At 37.0% G+C, this 25,731-nt stretch overlaps 2 protein-coding genes across 9 annotated transcripts in view; one reads left to right on the top strand and one right to left on the bottom strand.

Annotated features, from left to right (window-relative positions):
• Nucleotides 1–1,890, bottom strand: part of CNST (consortin, connexin sorting protein) — a 133,899-nt gene extending 132,009 nt beyond the window's left edge. For 3 of the 8 annotated variants that reach the window (XM_037822608.1, XM_037822639.1, XM_037822645.1), the window contains exon 1: nucleotides 1,510–1,642. The gene's annotated coding sequence lies outside the window, so the exon portion shown is untranslated. Of the gene's footprint in view, nucleotides 1–1,509; nucleotides 1,643–1,862 lie in introns of those variants that run through there. The other 5 variants (XM_037822611.1, XM_037822632.1, XM_037822627.1 and 2 more) reach the window with 5 other exon arrangements.
• An 81-nt stretch (nucleotides 1,891–1,971) lies between these two features.
• TFB2M (transcription factor B2, mitochondrial) lies at nucleotides 1,972–25,731 on the top strand. The gene is made up of 8 exons (XM_037822602.1): nucleotides 1,972–2,381; nucleotides 3,147–3,235; nucleotides 12,432–12,585; nucleotides 12,906–13,054; nucleotides 14,144–14,233; nucleotides 22,753–22,815; nucleotides 24,453–24,610; nucleotides 24,933–25,731. Exons 1-8 carry the CDS (start codon nucleotides 2,069–2,071, stop codon nucleotides 25,117–25,119), a joined length of 1,203 nt encoding a protein of 400 aa, XP_037678530.1. The 5' UTR covers nucleotides 1,972–2,068; the 3' UTR covers nucleotides 25,120–25,731.

Here is a 25,731-nt window from a genome sequence, read left to right as displayed (position 1 = left end):
GGGAAATAATTACTATAACCTAATTTTCTTTTCCAAAACCAAAAGAAAATGACACATTACTCAAAATCAAAATAAAAAATTACATCAGTTTTGCCGGGTTACCTTTGGTCCAAAGACTATGAAACAAGAAAGCATATTTAAAAATAAGTTTATCTTAAAAGTGAGAAATTTAATTACAGATTTCTATGAGTGAACCATGGTCTTCCTCTACCATAGTACATCATCTGTTTTATTTGATTTAAAAATATTTAGGGCTCTTGGGGGAAAATCCAGTGTATTTTTTAATCTATCAAAATATGTTTAAAGGGAAAAGAAAGAAAGCTCACTAAAGGATAGGGATAAAAGCTTTCTCAGGTGTTCAGATGATGCAAAAGTTCCAGAAAATTGTTAATGAGGAAACTGCATTAAAAAAAATAAAGAATTTAAGAAAATTCAGACCAATGAGTTCCCAGGACTTCCACAACAGTTGACATAATACAAAAATACTCAAAAGCGATTAGATATTTTCTATGGTGTTCTAACAAATTTATAATCCAAGAAAGGCCATGTCTGGCTGTCAAGTCTTATAGAATTTAAAATCAGTTTGAGATTCATCAGCTGAGTATAATCATATGCTAGGGGATATATTCCTTAGAATCTTTTCCTTGTGCATTTAAATGCCAAGTTCAATTCCACTCCCAGTAGAGTAAGCAGAAAGGACTGTACAAATTTCAAAATAGGAAGTCGATTAGTTGAAGTTTCGTGCCTCGGTAGATACAAACGGATGAAGCTCTTTCTGAGAATGACCCTTAAACACTAAAATCATTCATAAAGAATTGGATTTTCTTACATTGTCCAATAGGTAAAAAGACTGCCAAAATTTCCATCACAGGATGCTATTTTTAGAGTCTTTGGAATTGGTCTTTTAAATTGCATTCCACTGTGGAATTGCTTGACTAAGTTTATTCAGCGAACAAAATTAGCATCCCAAGATCTTGATTTTTTAAGTCGAGAAAGGAATCTTTTAAATACGCAAATAGAAATAGGAATTAAGCTAGATATTGGTCCAGAGGGAGGAACGGAAAAGAGACACAAGGCGGTTCTTAACAACCCCAAGGCGGAGGGGAAACAGGTATGGGAAAAAATGAAAACCATCTGCAAAGGTGTAGAGACCGGGTTGCGGATAACAGGACAGAAAAGAAAAGGGGTTTACTGGAAGTAGCAGGCTCCGCGGGAAGCCGGGCAAGGAACGACTTCTGGCGCTAGTTAGTTCCCTAGGTAAAGAGAAATTGGCGCGATGCATAGGATTAGGACACCCACAGTGGCTGGAGAAAAGAGAGAAAAACAGGAGACCGTAGAGGAAGAGGAGGTGAGGGAACGGGGCTATACCTCGAGGGCAGAGGCGCGGGAGAAAAGGGGCGGCGTTGCTGGAGGAGGACAACACTTGAGGAGGCGCGAGGGGTTTCCGAAAGGATTTCCCACTCGGCCGACAGCCGGCGGTTCCCCGCATCCCGCTCTTCCTCTCCTCACCTGGGAACTGGAGGCAAAAGGAGGGCTACCGCTGGGCGCCGGGTTTGTTTCCAGCTCCACTCGCTGACATGGCGGCCGACAAGCTGTCACAGAGCCTGCTAGGGTCTCCCGCGGCTCTGGTGGAAGAAACACCTCTAGCCTTCCCACCCCGCCTCCCTCTGCGCACCCCCTCGCGGCTACCCAGGCTGGAGGCAGGCAGCCCGCGACCGCGGAGCATAGAGCGCGAGCGGCTAGAGAGGAAGAGTAGAGGGCTGGCAACCATAGAGTACAAGTCCGGACACAACCCGGATGGTCTGTCTTTCTCTCTCATTCTCTCTCGCTCGCTCGCTCGCTCGCTCTCTCTCTGTACTCACCAGTCCACTCACGATCCTCCGGCTGCTGTGCCGGGACGGAAGCGGAAGTGGGGGAGAAAGGCGAGAAAGGGCGGTCGTTAGCATGCGCAGTGTGTGGTGTTTACTTCCGCCTTGACTGTTTCGACTGCAAGAAGATAGTGCACGTGGGATACCCTACACCGGGTTCGCTGAAGTAGCGACCCTGGGTGATCCTTGGGACGGGCAGGATGTTGGGACCCGTGGCGGGGCATCCTGTGCGGCTGACACTCTCAGCCTTGGCCAGCCCTGGTCGCTTTTGCATTTTTGGGTCTGGAACGGTGACGCGGAAAGACTTGCCGATGGTTTCTAGCAGGGCCTTGTCTGACTCCCTCCCTCAGCCGTTGCTCTGTCCAGATTTCGGGGAGCCGTCGTCGTGCTTGCCGAAGTGCCGCTTGGATTCCAAGCGCTACGTAACCAGTCGGAAATTGGCTAAGACCTTGGCAGGGATCCTTCAGAGGCAACGAAAAAAAGCTTGCAAGCTATTCCTGGAGTGCAATCCAGGTGAGTCCCGTGTGAATTGCATTTTCTTGGATGTTCCTCACTTCTGTAAACCGTTACTGACCGCTCGTGGTCACTGCCCTGCCTTCAAGCAGTTTACTTGGAGAGATTACCCACAACGTACCTTTATGGGCTGTATTAATAGTGACACCACGAAATATTTTTGTAGCAGTTTGCACTTTACACTATATTTTTATATAATACATGCTCTCAAATCTTACCGTTTCCCCAAAAAAGTTGCAAGCCTGAAAAACAGAAATTTATCTTACCCTTCCGGGCATCTCCTATAGTCAATAGTACGATGCTGAAAGCACAAGATTTACAGGCTTTTTGAAGAATAATTTTACAAGGCACCATTTCCTTTTAAGGGGAGTCAATTCTGCTTAAGTTTGGCAATATCTTTGGTGGCTAAAACATCCGGATAGTTTATAAGTAAGTGGTAGGCTAGAGGCATCCTTTTTTGTTTATTTGTTTTTCTTCTTCTGAGAAGTGGTGATTAACAGAGTGCAGGTTTTGGAGTCACTGACAGAATGGATTCAAGTCGAAGATGCACCACTTACCAGTTGTGATGCTGGATGTAAATAACCCTCTCTAATCCCCAGTGTCCTTATATGTAAATAAGGAGAGTAATAACTACTTTTGGGGGATGTTGGAGAATTAAAATGAAATGATACGTGTAAAACATCCATCAAATTTTGCTGTAAGCTATTACTCAAAGAGGTTGTGTTGTTTCTTTTGCAAATAAACTTTTCCCTGTTATTATACTAGGTCCTGGAATCCTAACTCAAGCATTACTTGAAACTGGTGCCAGAGTGATTGCCCTTGAAAGCGACAAAACTTTTATTCCACATTTGGAGGTATATTTTTAGTTTCTGAAAATGTTTTCCAAGAAAAATGTATTGTTCAATCAACTACCTTTGAGTGGTTTAGGGAAGTAGAATTAAGCCCGTGGTTTATTTTCATAGAATCTCTTTTAGGGGCTGTGTCTTAATTATCTTGTTACCCCCAGTAACTAGAACAGGGTAGGCATTTGATGATTATTGAATGAATAACTAAAAGATTGGGAGTTCTGAGTTTGCTTTCTAGTTCTAGCCCTGCTACTGACTAGTTGACTATCTTTGAGCAAAGTGTATAACTGGTTTCTCTAGCATTATTTCTTCTTCTGCAGTAGGCTCTGTTGAGCCCCTTCCTTCTGTGAGCTTAGAATCTAATAATAATGCTAAAATTAGGTTAATGGGATTATGCAATCTCTAAATTTAGTATATCAAAGGCAAGAAAGGTTTGTATAGTCCAATACAATTGCATGGGGTGAAGACAATCAAATGGATTTTTGAGTGAATACTGCTTATATAGCAGATAAGTTCACTTTAACAGTAGAGAAGTGGAGAGTCCTTACATTATTGGCCAGGCTCTTTTTTTCTTTCTCTCCCGCTCTAGCTTCAATTTAGGAAACAGTTATACAGCTTGCTGAAACCATGATAAAATGACTTTATCTAAAAGTGCAGTGTTACAACAAATCCAGTGGTCTAATTTTTTAAAATAAAAATATGAGTCTGAGATTAACATTATTCTAAAACTGACTACTTTGAAAAGAGTCCAGCGTTTTAGCCAGGTTAATTGTTAATAAATCTATAATTTCAAAACACGAAGAGAGAAAGAATGTATAAATTTGTTCAAAGATTCATGGTCATGAATGTGATTCCGTAAACATAGGCATCTGTAATTTCAACAACAAAGTGGTTTTATCCTGATTTAGAAAAAGGCCTAGATTTGAAATAATCTATATGTTCACAAGATAATTAAGTGACATTAAAATGTTTGTGATGCTCTTTACATTTTGTTATCCTGTAACTCAAAAGATATCTTTTATAAGATCTTCAAGATAACAATGGTCTTCATTTAAAAAACAACTGATTCAATGAGAAAGAGGATTGGGAATTAGGGAATTTTAGACACATAATAGTTCATACAGGAATATCAGTAATAAAATGTTTCTGAAGCTATATGTGTAAACTAAAAATCTAAACATGGTAGATTAAATCCAGTCTTTAATTGGGACTAGTTTTTACTTCAGTTAATGCTTTTATGTTTTTCTCATCACCACCGACACTAACTTGAGCTCAGCCCTTAGAACATGTTCCTTCAATTTTATCAATCATTGTTACAAGAAAGCAAAAACACAATCAAATAAAGTTTTATGTGAATTCCTTTATTTGCCAGAATAAAAGAGAAGTAATTATTTAAATAGAACTTTTGTGGCCCAAAGTCAAGGATGGAAAATGGGGTTCATAGCAGACAATTCTACCAACCTAAAGGCATATTTAAGCTTGCTTCTAAATAGTAAAGGATTTTTGCATGTTGATCTTGTGTCCTGCCACTTTGCTGAACTCGTTTATTAACTCCAGTAATTTTGTTGTAGATTTTTCAGGACTTTCTAAATATAGCATGATGTCATCTGCAAATAGTCAAAGTTTTACTTCTTTCTGTCTTATTTGGATACCTTTTATTTCTTATTCTTGCCTAACTTCTCTAGTTAGAACGTCTAGAACAATGTTGATAATGGTGGTGACAGTGAGCATCCTTGTCTTACTCCTAATCTTAGAGGGAAAGCTTTCAGTCTTTCACCATTGATACGATGTTAGCCGTTGGTTTTTCATATATGCCTTCTATTCCTATCTTTCAAAGTGTTTTTATCAAGAAAGGATGCTGGATTTGTTAAATGCCTTTTCTGAGTCAATCAAGATGATCATGTGGTTTTTTTCCCTTTGATTTGTTTATGTGGTGTATTCCATTAATTGATTTTCTTGTGTTGAACCACCCTTGCATAGCTGGGATAAACCAACTTGATGATGATGTATAATTCTTTTAATATGCTGTTGAATTTGATTTGCAAGTATGTAGTTGAAGATTTCTGCATCTGTATTCATTAGAGAAATTGGTCTCTAATATTCTTTTCTTGAGTATCTTTATCTGGCTTCAGTATTAGGGTGCCTTCACAGAATCAGTTAATTTTCTGGAAGAGTTTGAACAGGATTGGTATTAATTCTTCTTGGAATGATTGGTAGAATTCACCTGTGAAGCCATCTCATCCTGGGCTTTTCTTTTGTGAAGTTTTTGACAACTGATTCAATCTCTTTACTTGCGATTGGTTTCTTGAGATCTTCTGTTTCTTCTAGGGTCAATGTAGGTTGTTTGTGTGTTTCTAGGAAATTGCCCATTTCATCTAAGTTGTCTAGTTTTTTGGTATACAGTTGTTCATAGTATCCTCTTATGATCTTTTTTATTTCTGTGGGATCAGTAGTAATGTCTCCCCCCCCCATTTCTGATTTTATTTATTTGCATCTTTTTTTTTTTTTTTTTTTTTTTGGTCGCTCTCGCTAAGGGTTTGTCCATTTTATTGATCTCAAAGAGCCAACTTTTGTTTTTTTTGATTCTATTACTTTTTTTTTTGCTCTCTATTAAATTTATATCTGCTCTAGTCTTTATTATTTCTTCTCTTCTGCTTGCTTTAGGATTAGTGTGCTCTTCTTTTTCTAGTTCCTCCAGGTGTGCAGTTAGGTCTTTGATTATAGCTCTTTCTTCCTTTTTAATGTAGATGTTTAGGGCTATAAGTTTCCCTCTCAGTGCTGCATTCGCTGCATCCCGTAAGTTTTTGTATGTTGTGTTCTCATTTTCATTCATCTGGAGAACTTTGCTAATATCTCTTGCAGTTTCTTCTTTGACCCACTGACTGTTTAAGAGTGTATTGTTTGAAGGTGTCAGGGATTGATTTTGGTGATGAATGTACAACTACGTAATGGTACTGTGAACAATCGAATGTACAATTTGTTTTGTATGACTGCGTGGTATGTAAATATATCTCAACAAAATGAATATAAAAAAAAAGAGTGTATTGTTTAACCTCCATATGTTTGTGAAATTTCCAGTTCTCTGTCTGTTACTGATTTCTAGCTTCATTCCATTATGATCAGAGAAAGCGCTTTGTATAATTCAAATCTTGAAATTTATTGAGACCTATTTTGTGACCAAACGTGGTACATCCTGGAGAACGAATCATGAGTACTTGAGATGGATATATACCTTGCTCTCTTGGGGTACACTGCTCTGTATATGTCTGTTAGGTATAGTTCAATTATCATATTATTCAAGTTCTCTGTTTCCTTATTAATCTTCTATCTAGATGTTCTAGCTATTAATGAGAGTGGCATATTAAAGTCTCCAACTACTATTGTAGACACATCTTTTTCTCCCTTCAGTTTTTCCAGTGTTTACCTCATGTGTTTTAGGGCACCCTGGTTAGGTGCATAAATATTTATGATTTTTATTTCTTCTTGGTGGATATCCCCTTTTATTAATATATAATGTCCTGCTTTGTGTCTTAAAACAGTTTTGCATTTAAAGTCTATTTTTTTCTAATTCTTATTGTTCGTGGAATATCTTTTTTCAGCCTTTCCCTTTCAACCTATTTATGTCCTTGGGTCTAAGAGAAGATTCTTGTAGACAGCATATAGGTGGATCATGTTTTTTTATCCATTCTGCCATTCTGTGTCTTTTGATTGGAGAAGTTAATCAATTAACATTCAATGTTATTACTGTAGAGGCAGTACTTATTTCAACCATTTTATCTTTTGCTTTTATATGTCATATCTTATTTTTGTCTCTCTTTTTACCTTTTCAGTTACCCTTACTGATAATCTTCATTTCTACACTCTCCTCCAAGCCTCTCTCTCCTGTCTTTTCCTTTCAGCCTACAGAACTCCCTTTAGTAATTGTTGCAGGGCTAGTCTCTTATTGACAAACTTTCTCAGTTTCTGTTTATCAGTGAATATTTAAAACTCTCCCTCATTTTTGAAGCATGTTTTGATGGTTAAAGAATTCTTGGCTGGCAGTTTTTCTCTCTCAGTATCTTAACTATATCATAACGTTGCCTTCTCACCTCCATGGTTTCTGATGAGATACTGGCACTTAGTCTTATTGAGCATCCGTTGTATGTGATGAATCGCTTTTCTCTTGCTGCTTTCAGAATTCTTTTTTTTTTTTTTTTTCATCTTTGGCCTTTGACATTCTGATTAGTATGTGTCTTGCACTAGGTCTCTTTGGATTTATTTTGTTTGGAGTTCATTGCCCTTCTTGGAAGTGGATGTTTATATCTTTCATAAAAATTGGGAAATTTTTGGACATTATTTCCTCAGTATTCTTTCTGCCTCTTTTCCCTTCTCTTCTCCTTCTGGGACATCCATGACGCATATGTTTCTGTGCTGCCTGCTGTCATTCAATTCCCTGAGACCCTCCTTAATTTTTTCCATTCTTTTCTCTGTTTTCTGTCAGTAAGATTTCTATTGTCCTATCTTCTACTTTGCTGATTTTTTCTTCTGCCCATTTAAATCTGCTGTTGTATGCTTCTAGTATATTTTTAACCTCATCTGTTGTGCCTTTAATTCCCATAAGTTCTGTTATTTTTCTTTGCATGCTTTCAGATTCTTCTTTATGCTTGCCTAGTGTCTTCTTCCTATTCTCTTTAGCCATGTTTTCCTTCATCTCCTTGATTTGATTTAGGAGATTTGTTTAAACATCTTTGATTAGTTGTGCCTCCTCCTATTTTTTAATTTGTTCTTTTGACTGGGTCATATCTTCCTGATTCTTAGTATGGCTTATAATTTTTTGCTGCTATCTAGGCATCTGATTATCTTGATGTGTTTAGTATGATGGTATGATGGTTAGTTTCTGTTACTTAGGGTTTTATTGTTGTTTGGATCTTTGTTAGGCTTTTCTTTGACACTTGATTCACCTTATTCTAGAGCTTTAGAATTGCCTGTGTTTAACTGATCAAAACAGGGCCTGAGACTCACAAAGGGGGCACAGACTAGTCCAAAGCACCCTTGGGAAAGGGTCAGAAAAAACACCAAAAAGCCTTTCTTTGTTTCTTTATTTTTAACTCCCTGAAGCTGCACTTGCCTGACATGCCCAGCAGGTGGTGCTCTTTGGCATTGCTTTTCCTGCAGGCCAAAGGAGGGAGGTATTTTTTCAACCTCCACCAGGCAGTGGCTACAGGGTTCCTTATTCCGGGTAGGCTAGAATTGTGATTCAGAGCTGGAACCTAGCAATCCAGACTGACCAATCAGAAGCCATGCTCAGTACATCACCATGTGCCTCCCCCATCCACTCCACCCATCCACCCCCTGCATTCACACGAAGGAAGGCCTTCATGTGCCTCTCCATCCGCAGCCGTGGACTGTATCCAAGGCAAGCCTTGAGTGTGGGGGATACGTGCCAGGCAGTGCCGCAGGAGCAATTCACTCACAGTTTTTGCTGCAGCATCTCAGTCTCCATCCCACCCTTTCTTGGATGCTGTACAGTGCTTCCCTGATGTCTAGAGCCCCAGAACCGTTGATTTAGACAGTTTCTGCCTATCCACTAGCTATTTGTTAGGATGTGTGTGCCCTTTACCTCTCTACTCTGCCATCTTCCCCAGAAGTTCCCCCAAATTTATATTTTCAACCCAGATACTCCACTGAGCTCCCCATTCAGGTATCCATCCTCCTACCTGTTATCTCCACTTGGATCTTCTAATAGACATCTCAAACTTAACTTTACTGAAGATACATGATTTCTAAACTGTTCCTTTCCCTAGTGTTTCCCATCTCTCAGATGATTAAGTCAAAAACCTAGGAGTCATCCTTGATTCTTCTCTTTCTGTCACCATTCCTCATTTACATATCCAGTAATCCATCTGTAAATCCAGTTGGTTATAATTTAAAATATATTTGGAATGCATCTTTTTTCTCTTTTTTTTTTTTGTTACTACCATCTTAATCAAAGCCTTCTACTGCACCTCTTCACTGCCCTCTCACCTTCTTCTTTCACCTCCTTTAAGTCCATTCTTTACACAGAATCCAGAGATCTGTAATCATTTTGAAGTATAAACTAGCTCATCATCACCCCCCTGTAAACCTTCCAGTACATTCCATCATGCAAATCCAAGCTTGCTGTGCTCTACAAGATTCAACTTGAACTAGTCCCTCCCTCCCACTAACCTCATCTCACACTACTAACTTACTCTGTTCCAGCACATATGCCAAACTCATCTCTGATTTAGAGCCTTGGCACTTACAGTTTTCTTTCACCTTGAACTTTCAGCTGCTAGTTCTTTGTGTTGTTTTGATTATAACATGGTGTGGTACGGGTCTAGTTGGGCTTATCCTGTTTGGAGTTCATTGATTATCTTGGATGTGTACATGCATTTCATTAAATTTGGGAAGTTTTCAGCCATTATTTTTTTGAATATTTTCTCTGGCTCTTCCTCTCTCTCTCTCTCTCTTTTCCCCTTTTGGGACTCCCCCAATTTGTATGTTGATATGCTTGGTGGTGTCCCACAGTTCCTCAGGTTCTGTTCAGTTTTCCTCATTCTTGTCTCTTTTTGCTCCTCAGACTGAATGGTTTCAATTGTCTTATTTTCACGTTCTCTGTTCTTCTGCCAGCTCCCATCTGCTACAGGTGAACCCCCCCTAAGGAATTTTTAATTTCTGTTACTGGGGTCTTCAGCTTTTTGGTCCCTTTTTCATAATTTCCATTTATCTACTGATATTTTCTTTAATTGTTCTTGATTTCTTTTAGTTCTTTGTCTATTGTTCTTGATTTCTTTTAGTTCTTTGTCCATATTTTCCTTTTCACTCTTTGAGCATGTTTAGGACCATTTTTTATAAGTCTTTTTCTGTAATGTCCCAGCTCTGATCCTCCTCCCTGATGGTTTCTAATACTTTAATCTTCTCCTTTGCCTGGGTCATCACTTCCTTTTCTTTGTATGTTTTGTAATCTGTTCTTGAAACTTGGACATTTTAATATTTTAATTTGTTATCCCTGAAATTTCGACTATGAGATGTCTGTTTGTTAAGCTTGTGTCCAGCTAGTGTGATGACAGAGCTCTCCTTAAATGCCAAGAGCTAACAAAAACAAAAAGAAGGAAAAAAAGAAAATGCCTTTCCCCATATTTGTAGATTGATTTGAGAGAATACTCTCCTTCAGAGGTTATCTATGCAATCAATTTAGAGAATAGTTTAAGGCTAATACTTAGAGGCCAACCTGATCCTTTCTGTGCATGTGTCTTCTCTTATGCCTGCGCATAAGGTCCTAGGAATTCCCCCATTTACATGGATACAAATGTTCCCTCCTTCCTAAGAAACCATTTCCACATACTCCTGGGCACTGTACTGTATGTCCTACAGCCAGGAGTCCCTTGCTCTAGGCAGCCACTCAACTGCTCTCCCACATCAATCCTGGAGAGCTCTTGTGAGCCACTTTCTACATCCAGGGCAAGCTCTGGAACAATGAGTGTCTCAGCCTCCACCAAATAGATTGGACCACACAAAAATACTCCTAGTATGGGCACAATGGCTACTCTGCTCCCTTCAGAACCAGGACTAGGGAACCATGCTGGGAATGCAGGTCGGCTCCTTGCTGAGTCAGTGAGGGGTAAGGGAGGGGCCTGCCAGGGTGCCACATGATCCCACCACTTTTAAGTGGTTTTTTCTTGATTCAGTTCTGGCTCTGTTACTGCAATCCTTTTAACTGTTTTCTGAGCTTTGAGAAACATGTTTCTGTCATTCTTGCCAGTTGTTCAGAGCTTCTGTGGGGCATGATGGGGTGGAGCTCTGGAACATCTCACTCCATCATCTTGATCAGAAAGGTCACAATTTGTTTTGAACCTTGATAAAACTGCCAATAGAATTTTCTGTGCATTAGAATCTCCATATACACATCAAAAACATACGGTCCTCTTCTAATTGATTTTGTATAACAACAGATTAATTTTAGGGAGTCTGTAGCAAGTCTGTACTTGTTCTCACTGCTACTCTTCTCTAGCACTGCTGTAAGATAAGCAGTATAAAAGACAGTTATATCAAATCTCTTCCAGCAGTCAAGGAGCTTTCTTGTTTCTGTTCTTAAAAACAGTAGGGGAGGAATGTAGACCTGGCATCGTGGAATGGAGTACATCTTCTTGACCAAAAGGGGGAAATAATAGGAAATGAAATAAGCTTCAATGGCAGAGAGATTCCAAAAGGAGCTGAGAGGTCACTCTGGTGGGCACTCTAACTCACAATGTAAGAGTTCTAATGGTTACTTTTTAGGTTCTAATGAATTGGGGTAGCTGGCAGTAGGTACCTGAAACAATCAAACTACAACCCAGAACCCATGAATCTCGAAGACAATTGTATAAAAATGTAGCTTACGAGGTGTGACAATGGGATTGGGAAAGCCATAAGGACCACACTCCCCTTTGTCTAGTTTATGGATGGATGAGTAGAAAAATGGAGAAGGAAAAAAAAACAAACAAACAAAGGCACCCAGTGTCCTTTTTTACTTTAATTGCTCTTTTTCTAATTATTATTCTTGTTATTTTTGTGTGTGTGGTAATGAATGTGTTAGGGATTGATTTTGGTGATGAATGCACAACTATGTAACGGTACTGTGAACAATCGAATGTATGATTTGTTTTGTATGACTGCATGGTATGTGACTATATCTCAATAAAATGAATATTTAAAAAACAAAACAAAACAGTAAGTTAAAAGTGGAGAGTGACCTCCATATTGAGCTTACTTCATTTGGTAGTTGACTAAACTCCCCCAGAAAAAAAGATACTCTCTTGAATCCATCTGCCTTTCACTTTAATATTTTTATTGTTTTTCTCTACTGTGAAATATCTTAATTTCTTCCCATGACCAGAACAATGCTCCAGGCAAGCAATTAATGATTAGTGTAAGAAACTTTTTGAACAATGAAGTCATTAAGATAAAGAAAATAAAAGGACACGTAAAATTTGTTGCTAGTTTTTTGGTTTGGGGGGTTTTTCTTGGTAATATTGTACTTTCATCACTTTTTAGTGGTTGATTGATTTTTATTTCCTCTGTTAAAGTTTTGGGGTATGTTAGTAATATTTTCTTTACGGCTTTATTGAGATAATATTTTTATAAGAATTAACTTTCGAAGTAGATCTTTGAATTGTTACCAAGTCTGCATAACGCTGAAACTTTTAAACATGTTATCTCTATTTAGTCCCTAGGAAAAAATCTGAATGGACGACTAGAAGTGGTCCACTGTGATTTCTTTAAACTGGACACTAAAAGTGGTGGTCTACTAAGATCACCCTCTATGATTTCACAGATGCTTTTTCAAAATTTGGGAATAGAAGCACGTCCTTGGTCAGCAGGTAATTTTTGTCACTCACTAAAGCAAATGCCTTACGATTTTCCATCTTTCTTTTTCAGTAACTGGTGTGTTGAAGAGATTTGTGTACAATTTATATTGTACAAATTATGGGCAGATGTTCTTAAGATGAATATGACATTAAGGCAAATTCCCTATCAAGGAGGGATGCTGAAGTTTGGTCTTAACTGAAATAAAGTAACATTAATATAGTTTGTTCTTTAATATCCATAGGAAAAAATGTTAATAAATATTACCTTTATATCATATAAATCATTAACTAAGAAATAGTTATTCAGATATTTTTGCTTGTGTTCCTAACAGGTGTCCCCTTAAAAGTAATTGGAGTCTTCCCATTTAAAAGTGAAAGAAAGGCACTTTGGAAACTTTTATATGACCTGTATTCCTGTACTTCTATATATAGATATGGACGAGTAGAACTATATATGTTTATTAGTGAAAAAGAATATCAGGTAGGTTACTAACAAGTACTTGATGTGTTTTTTGTTTTAAAAGAGTTCTTTAATTTTTCTCTGAGTAGATTGAATCTATGTAATTTTAATTTAGAGTTCATGATATTTGAGAGTACTAGGATTGTTTTAACTTTCTATAAGTACACTCTTTGGTCTGTGCTTTTTATTCTCCATAATGGGAGGGCATCCAGAGGTCCTTGATAGTGCATCGAAAGTGATGTTTCCTTTCTGCACAGAGTGCTTCATTTTATTAACCTGTTGCTCCAATGCAACAGGAAATGCTTATCATTATTTGTACAGAAGAAAGCTAAGGCAAGAAATGAAGAGAGAATTTATTCACCAGATCCAAATAGTGAGTAAATAGTGACTGACCCTGGAAGGAGAGCAGGGAGCTCAGAAGCTTGAGGCTATACATATATATGAATAAAAGAATGAAAGCAGGAGAAATAGGAAATGTTTCATCAGGTTTCATCTTGTTTGTAGGAAAATGTTCTAATGAGCCACATCTTTTACCATGGATCTTTTCACATCTGGTTTCCTTACTCTGTACTGCCCTCTCATTCACTGAGGTAACCTCACATCCTTTCCTGTCAGCCTAAAAAACTCTGAACTCAAACTTTAGTTGGCTCACCTGATACATGTTTCTAACACACGTCCTTTTCCACGGTACATTACACAAGTTAATTAATGATTCATGTAATTAGTTAATGTTTTTCTACCCTGATAAGTTGTAATATCCAGAAGGGCATGAATTGTGCCTATTTGTTCATTTCCATAGCTAAATGTTAGTTATTATGCATTTATTTCCTTTTTTTTTTTTTAATTTAATCAGATTTCCCCCCTCATATGCAATATGGTCAAAAGGAAATCAATCTCAAATATATTAGATTTGAAGTGTACATGATGATATATATTCAACATGGAAGTTTAAAAAGACTTTCTCTAAAACAATTTAAGTGACAAGTTTGCCTATAATTTTAATTTTTACTTAAATTTCTAGATACTGTTGAGATATTATTATCAGGATCCAGCATTTAATTTTGATTTATTATAATTGTATATAATGTGGAGTTTTATTTCCTATTTTAGAAACTAACGGCAAATCCCAGAAAGGCAAGCTTGTATCAAGCATTAAGTGTGCTCTGGCAAGTAGCTTGTAACATTAAGCTTCTGCACGTGGTGAGTAAAATCCTTCAAATCTCCACAAAGAACCTCATTGTTTTCAAATAGGCTACATTTCTGTGACCAGTAAATGGAGAAAGACTAAAGATTAATTTTATCATGTTTCCAAACTGTTAAACAATAACTTTTTAGTAATAGAGCAAGGAAACTTTGTGCTAAGACTTTTTTTGTCACAAATATTTTTCTCTGATTATAAACATAATATATGCTCATTGTAAGAAATATGAAACATATGGAAAAACAGAATTTTTTTTTTAATCACCTCTACAGGGAATGGGGAGTTACTGTTTAATGAGTAAAGAGTTTCTGTTTTGGATAATGAAAAAGTTTTAGTAATGGAAGATGGTGATGATAACACAATATCATATTAATACCACTGAATTATAAGTTTAAAAATGTTAAAAATGGCAAGTTTTATGTTATATGTGTTAATCACAATTTTTACAAAGGAGGGCTCCAGTGAACTTATGGGACGGGTAGAAATGTTCTATATCTCGACTGCAGTGGTATTACAAGGGAATATAGGTTTGTCAGATTCATTACACTGCACTCTTAAAATGGATTTATTTTATTGTACATGAATATTATGTCAATAAAGTTGATGTAAAAGGAAAAGTATCACTACTATGCTTCTGCCACCCAGCAGTCACTTTTGACATTTGTGGCATATTTTCTGTCTTTTCTTTTTTTTGCCCTGTGGTTTTCTTTTTCCTTATATAGTGGAGATTATATTTTATTTCTTGTTTTTTTTTGTCTAATAGTAAATCATAAACTTTCTTCCATTGTCATTATTGAGCATTCTCCTTTTTAGTACTTTTGTAAAGAATGTTTCTGTGAACATCTTTGAATGAATCTTTCTTTGCATTCTGGTTTGGTTTAGTCTAATGTCCTCAGGCAAGGTCAGAGCTGTCTAATGAAAATATTATGCAAGCCACATAAATAATTTTAAAGTTTTGTATTAGCCATATTATAAAAAGTAAAAAAATAGACAAACCAAAAAAACCCACAAACACAGGTGAAATTAATTTTAATGCTGTATTTTATTTAACCCAGTCAATCCAAAACATTATCATTTCAGTGTGAAATCAATATTTAAAAAATAGTAATTACATTTATATATTCCATTTTTCATATTAAATTTTTGAAATCCACATTTATTTTATACTTACAGCACATCTCAATTTGGACTAGACATATTTCAGGTGCTCAGTAGCCCCACATGAATAGTGACTACCATATTAGAGTGCACAGGGCTAGATTGTAAGATAAATGTTATTTCTTTTATACCAGTCCCTTATTTTTTATCTATTTTATTATGTTAGAGTATGTATCAAATAGTTTGGGGGGCATATAAATTATATATTTTTATAAGCCCTTGCTATTCCAAGGGTGTAGTAGTATAATTTTAAAATTTTTCAGTGTGTATCCCTTTTGGTCTTAGTTGCTGAAAAGCCCACTTAATTTTAGCTTTTGTTCCACTTCTATTTTTTTTTTCCTTCAAAACATTTGAGATTCTTAGGTTGTATATGTTTTCTTTGTCTTTCATATCTCTCATGTTCTCATTGTGTTTCTATATTCCTAGAATCTTTTCACCCTTAGACTTCACATCACTGATCCTGTTGTCTGCCTGCACGATAGATTGTAATCTCGTTCTGTAATTCTTGATTTCTCTTCAATCCATTCTTACCTCACTGATCTCCCATTCGGTTGGTTTTTCATCTCAGCTTCACCTCCCCTCTGGCTTTAAGCCAATTTCTTCATAGAGGTTTCCTGAGGACTTTAGCTTTCAGGATAATGTTTTATTTTTCTTGCTCACCATGTTTTTTCAAAAGCCCTATGTTGCATTTTGCCATATATTTATCCTCCAGAAACAAGAGGGTTTTTGAAGCCCCAAAATGTTTCAGCATTTGCTCCATTGTATATCTACAACTAGAGAGTAATTTGCTAAACTCAATTCCTAAGGCCCTGCAGATTTTCCTCTACTGTGGCTTTGGTAGACAGATACAGGTCTCCTCTGCTCCCAGTGCCATGCTGTAAAATGCTCTGAATAGACTGAGTGTGTCCAAAACTGCAATGTCCACAATGTATTACTTCCAGTGGTTTTCTTTGCTCCATTTATTAATATTCTTAGACCTCGTAGAAAAATTTCATTTTTCATTCCACTTTCATCGACATTGTAGTTAATAATAAATTACCATTTCTTACAGTAAGCTTTCAAACCTAAAGGTTACTGTTGTAAATTTTAGTCTTACAGCTAAGTCTGACCTAAGTTTAGGTTGGAAGCTGTTTTAAGCAACTCTTATTTTGGGACTTAATGTGTATATTATTTTGGCAGAAAAAACTTTAGTTGGGTCAACTTTTAAAATTACTTCATGTAAAAAAATAATAGTGAAATAAAAAATTAAAATAAAACAAAAAAATTACTTCATGTATAAAATCGTATGTACAAAAGTTAGATACAAAAAAAGTAATATTCTTTTTAAAAGTTGACACGGTGCATTCCCAATCAAAATTCTAACAGCCTACTTTACAGAAATGGAAAAGCCAGTCATCAAATTCATTTGGAAGGGCAAGGGACCCCGAATAGCCAAAAACATTTGAGAAAGAAAAATGAAGTGGGGGGGTCTCATATTTCCTAACTTTTAAAACATATTATAAAGCTACAGTGATCAAAACAGCATGATACTGGCATAAAGATAGACATACTGAGCAATGGAATCAAATTGAGAGTTCAGGAATTAGACCCTCACATCGATGGTCAGTTGATTTTTGACAAGGCTGCCAAGCCTACCCAACAGGGGCAGAGTAGTCTCTTCAACAAATGGTGCTAGGAGAACTGAATATCTGTATCTAAAAGAATGAAAGAGGACCCCTATCTCATACCATATACAAAAATTAGCTCAAAATGGATCAAAGACCTAAGTAATAGAGCTAGGACCATAAAACTCCTAGAAGATGTAGAGAAGCATCTTTAAGGTCTTGTGGTAGGCAGTTGTTTCTTAGACTTTACATCCAAAGCACAAGGAACAAAAGAAGAAATAGATAAATGGGACCTCCTCAAAACTGAATACTTTTGTGCTTCAAAGGACTTTGTCAAGAAAGTGAAAAAGCAGCCTACTCAATGGGAGAAAATATTTGGAAACCACATAGCCAGTAAGGGTTTACTATCTAGAATACATAAAGAAATCCTACAACTCAACAATAAAAAGACAAACAACCCAATTTAAAAATGGGCAAAAGACCTGATCAGACATTTTTTCAAAGAGGAAATACAAATGGTTAAAAAGCACATGAGAGGAGGAACCTAAGATGGCGGCTAGGTGAGACAGAGAAGAAAACACCTCCGTGGAAAACACTAGATAAAAAACCAGAAAGTGACCCAGAACACCACTTCCAGAGTAGCACCAGCCGGACAAGTTCTGCTAAAGCCACAGGGAATGTGCATTTGGTAAAACCAGGAGTCTGCATTCTGAAACGAGTGAGTGAGTTGGCTGAGTCCCTCGTCCACGCTGTGGTGTGGGGAAACGGTGGGTTGGCGTTTAAAAAAAAAAAAAAAAGAAGCCTGGGAACAGCTGCAGATAAGAAGGGAGCGGTCTGGACTAACGCCTTGGTGTCTGGGGTGGAGGATACCCCTTCCCACACCCACTGCTGATTGTCTCGGGTCCAGGGGAGCAAAGGGGAGACGCACGACTTATAGCCATCTCCCCAGCGGGCAGGGCTACTCCTGCCTGGGGCTGAACACACAGCATAGACCCGAGCCAAGAAACCCAGCCTGACAGGGAATCTTTCCCATAGGACTGCTCACATGACACAATATCGGCTGTGGACAGTGGCCTTGAATACACCCACGGCTGATCGTCCCAGAGCTGGGAGGGTGGAGCTGTGTGGAAAGGGGGCAGTTAACGGCGTCCCATTCAACCATCTTTGAGGTGGGCTGGGAACGCCCCTACACAGCCCGGTGGCCCAGGGCTTCCCTGGAGGCCGGTGCTCACTTGTGACGTGGCACGGCCCTCCCCCTCTCAGGAGAGGTCCCGGAAAAGCATAGCAGGGAGAGGGGAACCACTCGGAAATCCCAGGGAACCTAAGCCAATACCAAGGACTTTTGTGTCAGCGGCAGAGAACAACCTTAAATCTCTGGGAACACCTGGGAGGTTTGATTATTATACCTGCCCTTCCACCCTAACCGCTCAGGCACACGTCCCTCATTGAGGGCAGACAGCACCGACAACACACCCAAATTAAGTGCACCAATTGGACCTCAAAAGAATCAGATCACCACACACCACAAAGTCGGGGAGAACTGACTTGAGAGGAATAAGTTACTCATGGATGCCATCTGCTGGTTAGTTAGAAAAAGTGTATGCCACCAAGCTGCAATTCTAACAAATTAAAGATCAAGTAAAGCAAATGCCAAGAGGCCAAAAACAACAGAAAATCTTAAAGCATATGATAAAACCAGACGACATGGAGAACCCGAACCCAAACACTCAAATCAAAAGATCCAGAGACACACAGTTCCTGGCAGAATTAATTAAAGAACTACAGACAGGCAATGAGAGCATGGCACGTGATATAAAAGACTTGAAGAAGAGCATGGCACAGAATATAAAAGACATGAAGACTCCAGAAGAGCATGAAGAAGATATTGCAAGAGTAAATAAAAAAATAGAAGATCTTATGGAAATTAAAGAAACTGTAGGCCAAATTAAAAAGACTCTGGATACTCATAATACAAGATTAGAGGAAGGTGAACACTCAGCCTCCTCGAGGAGCACAGAACAGAAAATGAAAGAACAAAAGAAAGAATGGGGAAAAAAATTGAAAAAATTGAAATGGATCTCAGGGATATGATAGATAAAATAAAACATCCAAATTTAAGACCCATTGGTGTCCCAGAAGGGGAAGAGAAGGGTAAAGGTCTAGAAAGAGTATTCAAAGAAATTGTTGGGGAAAACTTCCCAAACCTTCTACACAATATAAATACACAAAGCATAAATGCCCAGCGAACTCCAAATAGAATAAATCCAAATAAACCCACTCCAAGACATAATTCTGATCAGACTGTCAAATACTGAAGAGAAGGAGCAAGTTCTGAAAGCAGCAAGAGAAAAGCAATTCACCACATACAAAGGAAACAACATAAGACTAAGTAATGACTACTCAGCGGCCACCATGGAGGCGAGAGGCAGTGGCATGACGTATTTAAAATTCTGAGAGAGAAAAATTTCCAACCAAGAATAATTTATCCAGCAAAACTCTCCTTCAAGTTTGAGGGAGAGCTTAAATTTTTCACAGACAAACAAATGCTGAGAGAGTTTGCTAATAAAAGACCTGCCCTACTTCAGATACTAAAGGGAGCCCTACCGATACAGAAACAAAGAAATGAGAGAGAGATATAGAGACTTTTAACAGACATATATAGAATATTACATCCCAGGTCACTGGGACACACGTTCTTCACTAGTGATCACGGATCTTTCTCCAGAATGGACTATATGCGGGGACATAAAAACAAGCCTCAATAAAATAAAAAATAAAAAAATGAATTTGTTCAATGCACATTCTCCGACCACAATGGAATACAAATAGAAGTCAATAACCATCAGAGACTCGGAGAATTCACAAACACCAGAAGGATAAAAATGAGGAGGAGATGAAAACATTCCCGGATAATCAAAAGCTGAGGGACTTCATCACCAGTAGATCAGTCCTAAGCAGGCTGAAAGGAAGGGACACTAAACAATTGACTGAAACCACATGAAGAAATAAAGATTTCCAGTAAAGATCACATGGTAAATATAAAGACCAGTACTGCTGTATTGTTGATTTATGACTCCACTATTTACTTCCTACAGAATCTAAAATACATAAACTGTAATGATAAATCTGTGGTTTTGAACTCAATGTAAAATATGTAATTTTTGACAAGAACTCCATAAAGGTGGGGGAATGGAGGAGTATAGGAACACAGTTTACGTGTCCTATTGAAGTTAAGTTGGTATCAAAGAAAAACAAGATTGTTATAGATTTAAGATGTTAAATTTAAGCCCCACGGTAAACACAAAAAAAGTATCAGAGAATATGACCAAAGAGATGAAAAGTAGAGTAGGGGTTCTAAGAAGTGGGGGAAGGGGCAATGGGGAGTTAAGAAATGAGAGTGGGGTTTTTGTTTTGGGTGAAGGGAAACTTCTAGAAATGGATGGTCAGAAGGTGATAGCATTGCAACATTCTAAATGTGATTAATCCCACTAATGGAATGTTAGGGAGGGGTGGAATAGGAAGATTTAGGTTATATATATCTTTCCACAATTGAAAAAAAAAAAAAATAAGAGTCTAAATAGATGACAATTAAATGCCAAGGATGATCCTGGATGGGATTTGAGGTCGGAGGAGAGGAGGCTCAAAAGGACACAGATGGGACAGAAGAAAGAAAAAAAAAAAAGGAAATATAGAATGTAAGCTTTATATCAATGTTGAATTTCTTGAACTTAGCTGCGTTTAATGAGATTGCATAAAATAATGTTCTTGTCCACGGGAAAGGTATATGTGAATTATATTGTTTGTTCAGAGATATGTGCAGCTTGCTCTCATATGTTCAGAGGACAGAGCAATAGATGATGGGTATTAGGGAGGGAGGGAGGGAGGGAAAGAAAGAGACAGTGGTGTGACAGGATCTTAAAGGTGATGGATCGGGGTATTGGGAGAGAGGGTTCGGGGTATGATGGAGTTCTATGTATGGGGTTTGTATTGTGTTTGCAACTGTTCTGTAAGATTGAACTTATTTCAAAATAAAATTTATTATTAAAAAAAAAAAAAAAGCACATGAAAAAATGTCCAAAATCACTATTAGAGAATTGCAAATCAAAACTACAATGAAATAGTATTTTACTCCTACTAGAATGGCCACTATTAAAACAGAAATCTACAGGTGTTAGAGAGGATGTGGAGAAATAGGAGTACTTGTTCATTGTTGGTGGGAATGTAGAATGGTGGGTGCAGCTGCTGTGGAAGACAGTTTGGTGGTTCCTCAGGAAGCTAAGTATAGAAGTGCCATATGATCCAGCAATCCTGCTACTAGGTATATACTCAGAAGAACTGAAAGCAGGGATGCAAACAGACATTTGCATACAAATATTCATAGAAGTATTATTTACAATTGCCAAAAGATGGAAGCAACTCAAGTGTCCACCAACTGATGAATGGATAAACAAAATGTGGTATGTACATACAATGGATTATATTATCCAGCTGTGAGAAGAAATGAAGTCCTGATGTGACAACGTGGATTAACGTTGAGAATACTACGTTGAGCAAAATAGCTAGACACGAAAGGACAAATATTGTATGTTCTCACTAATACAAACTAATTTTAATAAACAACTTTTCGAAATTAAAATCCAGAATATGGGTTACCAGGAGATAGAAAGATGGTACAGAATGGGGAACTGATGCTTAATTTTTGCAGAATTTTTAATAAGGTTGATTATAAATGTTTAGAAATGGATAGAGGTGATGGCAGCACATTACTGTAAAGGTAACTAAGTGCTGAATTATGGGTGTGATTATGGTTGAGAGAGGAAGTTTTGTGTCATATATGTCACTAGAAGGAAAGCTAGAGGATAAAACATGGGACCATATAACATAGTGAACCCTGTTGTAGAAAATGACTGTGGTTAATTGTACAAATATAAGAATGTTCTTCTATGAAACCAAATAAATGTGTGTTGCTATTACAAGGTATTAATAATAGGGTGGTATATGGGGAAAAAATACAACTAATGCAAACTGTAGGCTGTAGTTAGTAACATTGTAATATTCTTGCATCAGTTGTAACAAAGGTACTGTATCAATGCTAAGTGCTAGCTATAGGGGGATATAAGAGGTATGGGGTTTTTGTTTTGTTTCTGGAGAAATGAGAATGTTCTCAAATTGACTGTGATGAATGCATATCTCCGTGATACCGAGAACCATTGATTGTACACTTTAGATGTATTGTATGGTAGGTGAATGAAACTGCTTACAAAATAAAAATTTAAAAGTTGACATGAATATCTTTATTTGTATATAACTCCTTATATGTCCTAACATTTCAAATTAGTTTGAATTATGTGCTTTTCTGCTAAGGTAGGGCAAAACATTCTTCAATATTGATCTGATAGCCCTGAAACTGCTGATTCTGAGTACCATGTGGAAATTTGGCTTTGTTGGCTGTTTAAAATAATAATTTAGCAACTTATTTGCATAAATACATTAAAGGTAACTCTCTTTTATCTAAGATACAGAATTACTAATAGCTCCTCCTTATCATTTTCCAAAAAATACAAGAAGAGAGATGTGTATTATGTAGCCATCATGTTGTTTTCCTCGAATCCAATTATATTGAGTACCCGGATTTAATTCATTGTGTTTGTTTAGGTAAAAATTGTTTAAGGCATTAATAATTTGGGACACTTTGAGGAAAGAAAAGTAAAAGCAGTGATGTTTTATTTTTTGTTCCCCCCCATTCCGCCCTTAAGGAGCCTTGGTCGTCATTTGATGTTTACACCCAAAGTGGACAATTGGAAAAGCCAAATCCCAGGGTAAAGTGAATGAATACCTTTCCTTTTTTCCTCTAAATCGTACACCCATTATTATCTTTAAGATCATGTGGAATTCAGTATTCATTTAAATTTTCATATTTAGAATAACTAGAAATATTCTTTAAACACATCGCACCCCTTTTCATAAATTGAAATTATTTCAGAGGAGCGTTGTATTTGTCATCTGTTATACAGTGGATGCTAGAACAGTAATAGGCTTAAACAGAAACTCAGTCTTTTGAAGATACATCTCAAATTTAGAAAATACAGTCACCTTAATATTCAACTAATTTGATAAACTAAAAATAAAAATATGCCTTTTTAGAAAATCAGAAATTTTGTAATACTACTACTTATTTTATGGTTGAATTCACCAACAGGTACATCTTGGTTCTTGCCCAGGTGGTGGGGCTTTTATTTTGTTTTTATTTTCTAAAGAACCAAAATGGTGGTGTTATAGATTGAGCCTTCATTAATTTTATCTCAGGGCTACTTGTAGTGAAATTCTAATAAAATAGTGGAATGTCAGAAAAAATTTTTGGATTCAATTCAGAAATTTCACTGAATGATTAAATGTTAAAGAGGCCTAATCCCAGCATGCCAGCTCAGTCCAAAAATCCCATTTGCTTGCTTCGTTTTCTTTCTCACTCTTGATGCTAAAGGTAAAGAAAATGATCAATTTGGAGACGGTCTAATTTTAGAGATGTCAGTCATCGTGATTTTAGTTACATTTCACTATTCATAAGAAAACTTACATACTCTCACAGAATAGAAAAGGAATGATAGATTTTGGGGAAAACTGGGGGTAGGGTGGTGTATATGGGAACTCTGTACTTTCTGTGTGATTTTCTATAAACCTACGACTTCTCAAATTTTTAAAAAAACTGGATAGAGGTTAGTGATACATTATTCTTGGGTGAATTGCAAATTGTTATGATGAAGTTGCTAAAAAAATAAAAACCATTCTTAGCTCATAGACTGTACAAAAACAAGCCATGGACTGTAGTTTGCATCCCCTGTTCTAGAGAATTACTGAGTTTTTAAGTATCCAATTAAAAATTGTAAGCAAACTGTATTTTTATCCTCAGATCTGGTGTTGTACCTCAAATATAGCAGGGACTCAGTACATGTTTGGGATTTGATTTTACCCTACTTATAAGCTAATAAGTTGACATATTGCTGCTTGACTGATGCTGGCTAAAGACACAAGATTCCTTGGTCAAGTAAAGGGCTTTATTACTCATGGCACAGCATGCAGCAAGAGCATCAGCATATTTGTTTTAGTTCCTTTTGCCCTTAATTCCCATGGGTGATGTGGTATGGCTCAGGTGGATGCAGTGCATACAGTGGGTTTGCATTGCAGCTGGGGAACACAGAACGGGGAATCCACCTCCTTTATAGCAAACATTAAGTAAGCCCATGCTTTTTCCTGGAGGCAGCATTACCTTATTCCTCAAGGTTGCTCTCTGAAAACAACCCTGAGAAATGGCTCACCCAACAAGAACTTACAGGGACACTCAGGGTCTATTGTGTTTGCCTCTTCCAACAGCTGGCTGGAATGAATGAATGAATGATGAGTAAACAGTGTTTTGCTCTGACAATATTTTATGACTAACTCAATTTTTATTTCTCTCCAGGAATCAGAACTAATACAACAAAACTTGTATTTTATTCAAATGACTCCTCGTAAAAATCTATTTACAGAAAACTTAACACCTATTAACTATGACGTGTTTTTTCACATGTTAAAGCAGTGTTTTGGGAAGCGCAATGCCAAGCTAATAGACCATTTAAGGTAAGTAAAAAGAACAAAATCAAGTGTAAAAGTAGAAATTTATTGTGAGAATTATCCTTTCATGTTAGAGATCTATTTTTTTATATCTTGATTCACAGACTAAGGCACCATGTTTTCACTCATATATTTCTTCAAAATACTGACTTCTCCTTGTGTATAGTTTGAGAAAAAAATAATATACACAGCTTTAACATTGAATAAGATCAATTATATGTTATAAATTAGGCATTTTTAATTGGGCTTAGAAGCCATCTCTATCACTGTTAACCAAAAGTTGTTATGAAAATGACTTTAACAAATTTGCTTTTTATTTCCTTTGCAGTTCTTTGAGTGCAGTTGATGCAATGGATGTATTGACTCAAGCAAAAAAAAATGACAAAGTGAAAATAACCAATTTGTACCCTCAGGACTTTAAGAATCTTTTTGAAATTATAGAGTATTCCAAAGATTATACCTATAAATGGGTATGTAATGATATCATGGAAGAACAGAATCATATAGGGAAATAGAATGCCACCACATTAGTTGGAGCAATTCATTTGGAAATTATGACACAAAAAGAAGTAAGTTTGAAAAGCTCATGTCTTTTCAACATAAAATAACTTTCTGTTTTGCATAGACTGGACAGATGATTTCTTCTGAAGCTGATACCATTTGATATTGGATTGAACAATGGCTGCTATTTTATTCACAACTGAATAAATAAAAATTTCAGTAAATTGTGGATTTGATCAGATTTAATTCATTTTAAGTTTTCTTGGAATACCTACCCTGCAACTACCAAATCTGGTTTGTCTTACTATTATTCAGTCTTCCTTCTCACTGTTTCCTCCCTGGTTTTTACTCTTTATACTGTAACCTAGATTTCTCCTGAAGCTTCTTTTCCTCCCTTCCATCTTCCAATCCATCTTGTATATCTCTGCCCTATTAATCTTTCTAAAACATCTACTTTGCTATAGATTCTTGATCAAAAACTGTTAGTGCTAAGGGTTAGGAGACCTCTAAACCTTGGTTTCTAAAAGGGTAATAAACATCTGTCATAGGATTACTGTCAGAAGGAGTAAATGATTTAACAGAAGAAAGAGCTTAGAAGAGAAAGTGGAAGAGAAATAGCTATTTTA

The sequence above is a fragment of the Choloepus didactylus genome, chromosome 2, assembly GCF_015220235.1.
Source record: "Choloepus didactylus isolate mChoDid1 chromosome 2, mChoDid1.pri, whole genome shotgun sequence".
Lineage (NCBI taxonomy): Eukaryota > Metazoa > Chordata > Mammalia > Pilosa > Megalonychidae > Choloepus > Choloepus didactylus.
This window is presented reverse-complemented; position numbering and strand designations above follow the sequence as displayed.

Coding starts and splice junctions, on each gene's coding strand:
- TFB2M (XM_037822602.1), top strand. CDS start 2,069: ATGTTGGGACCCGTGGCGGGGCATCCTGTGCGGCTGACACTCTCAGCC. Junction 12,586..12,905: donor AGCACGTCCTTGGTCAGCAG/GTAATTTTTGTC, acceptor TGTTCCTAACAG/GTGTCCCCTTAAAAGTAATT. Junction 14,234..22,752: donor ACATTAAGCTTCTGCACGTG/GTGAGTAAAATC, acceptor TCCGCCCTTAAG/GAGCCTTGGTCGTCATTTGA.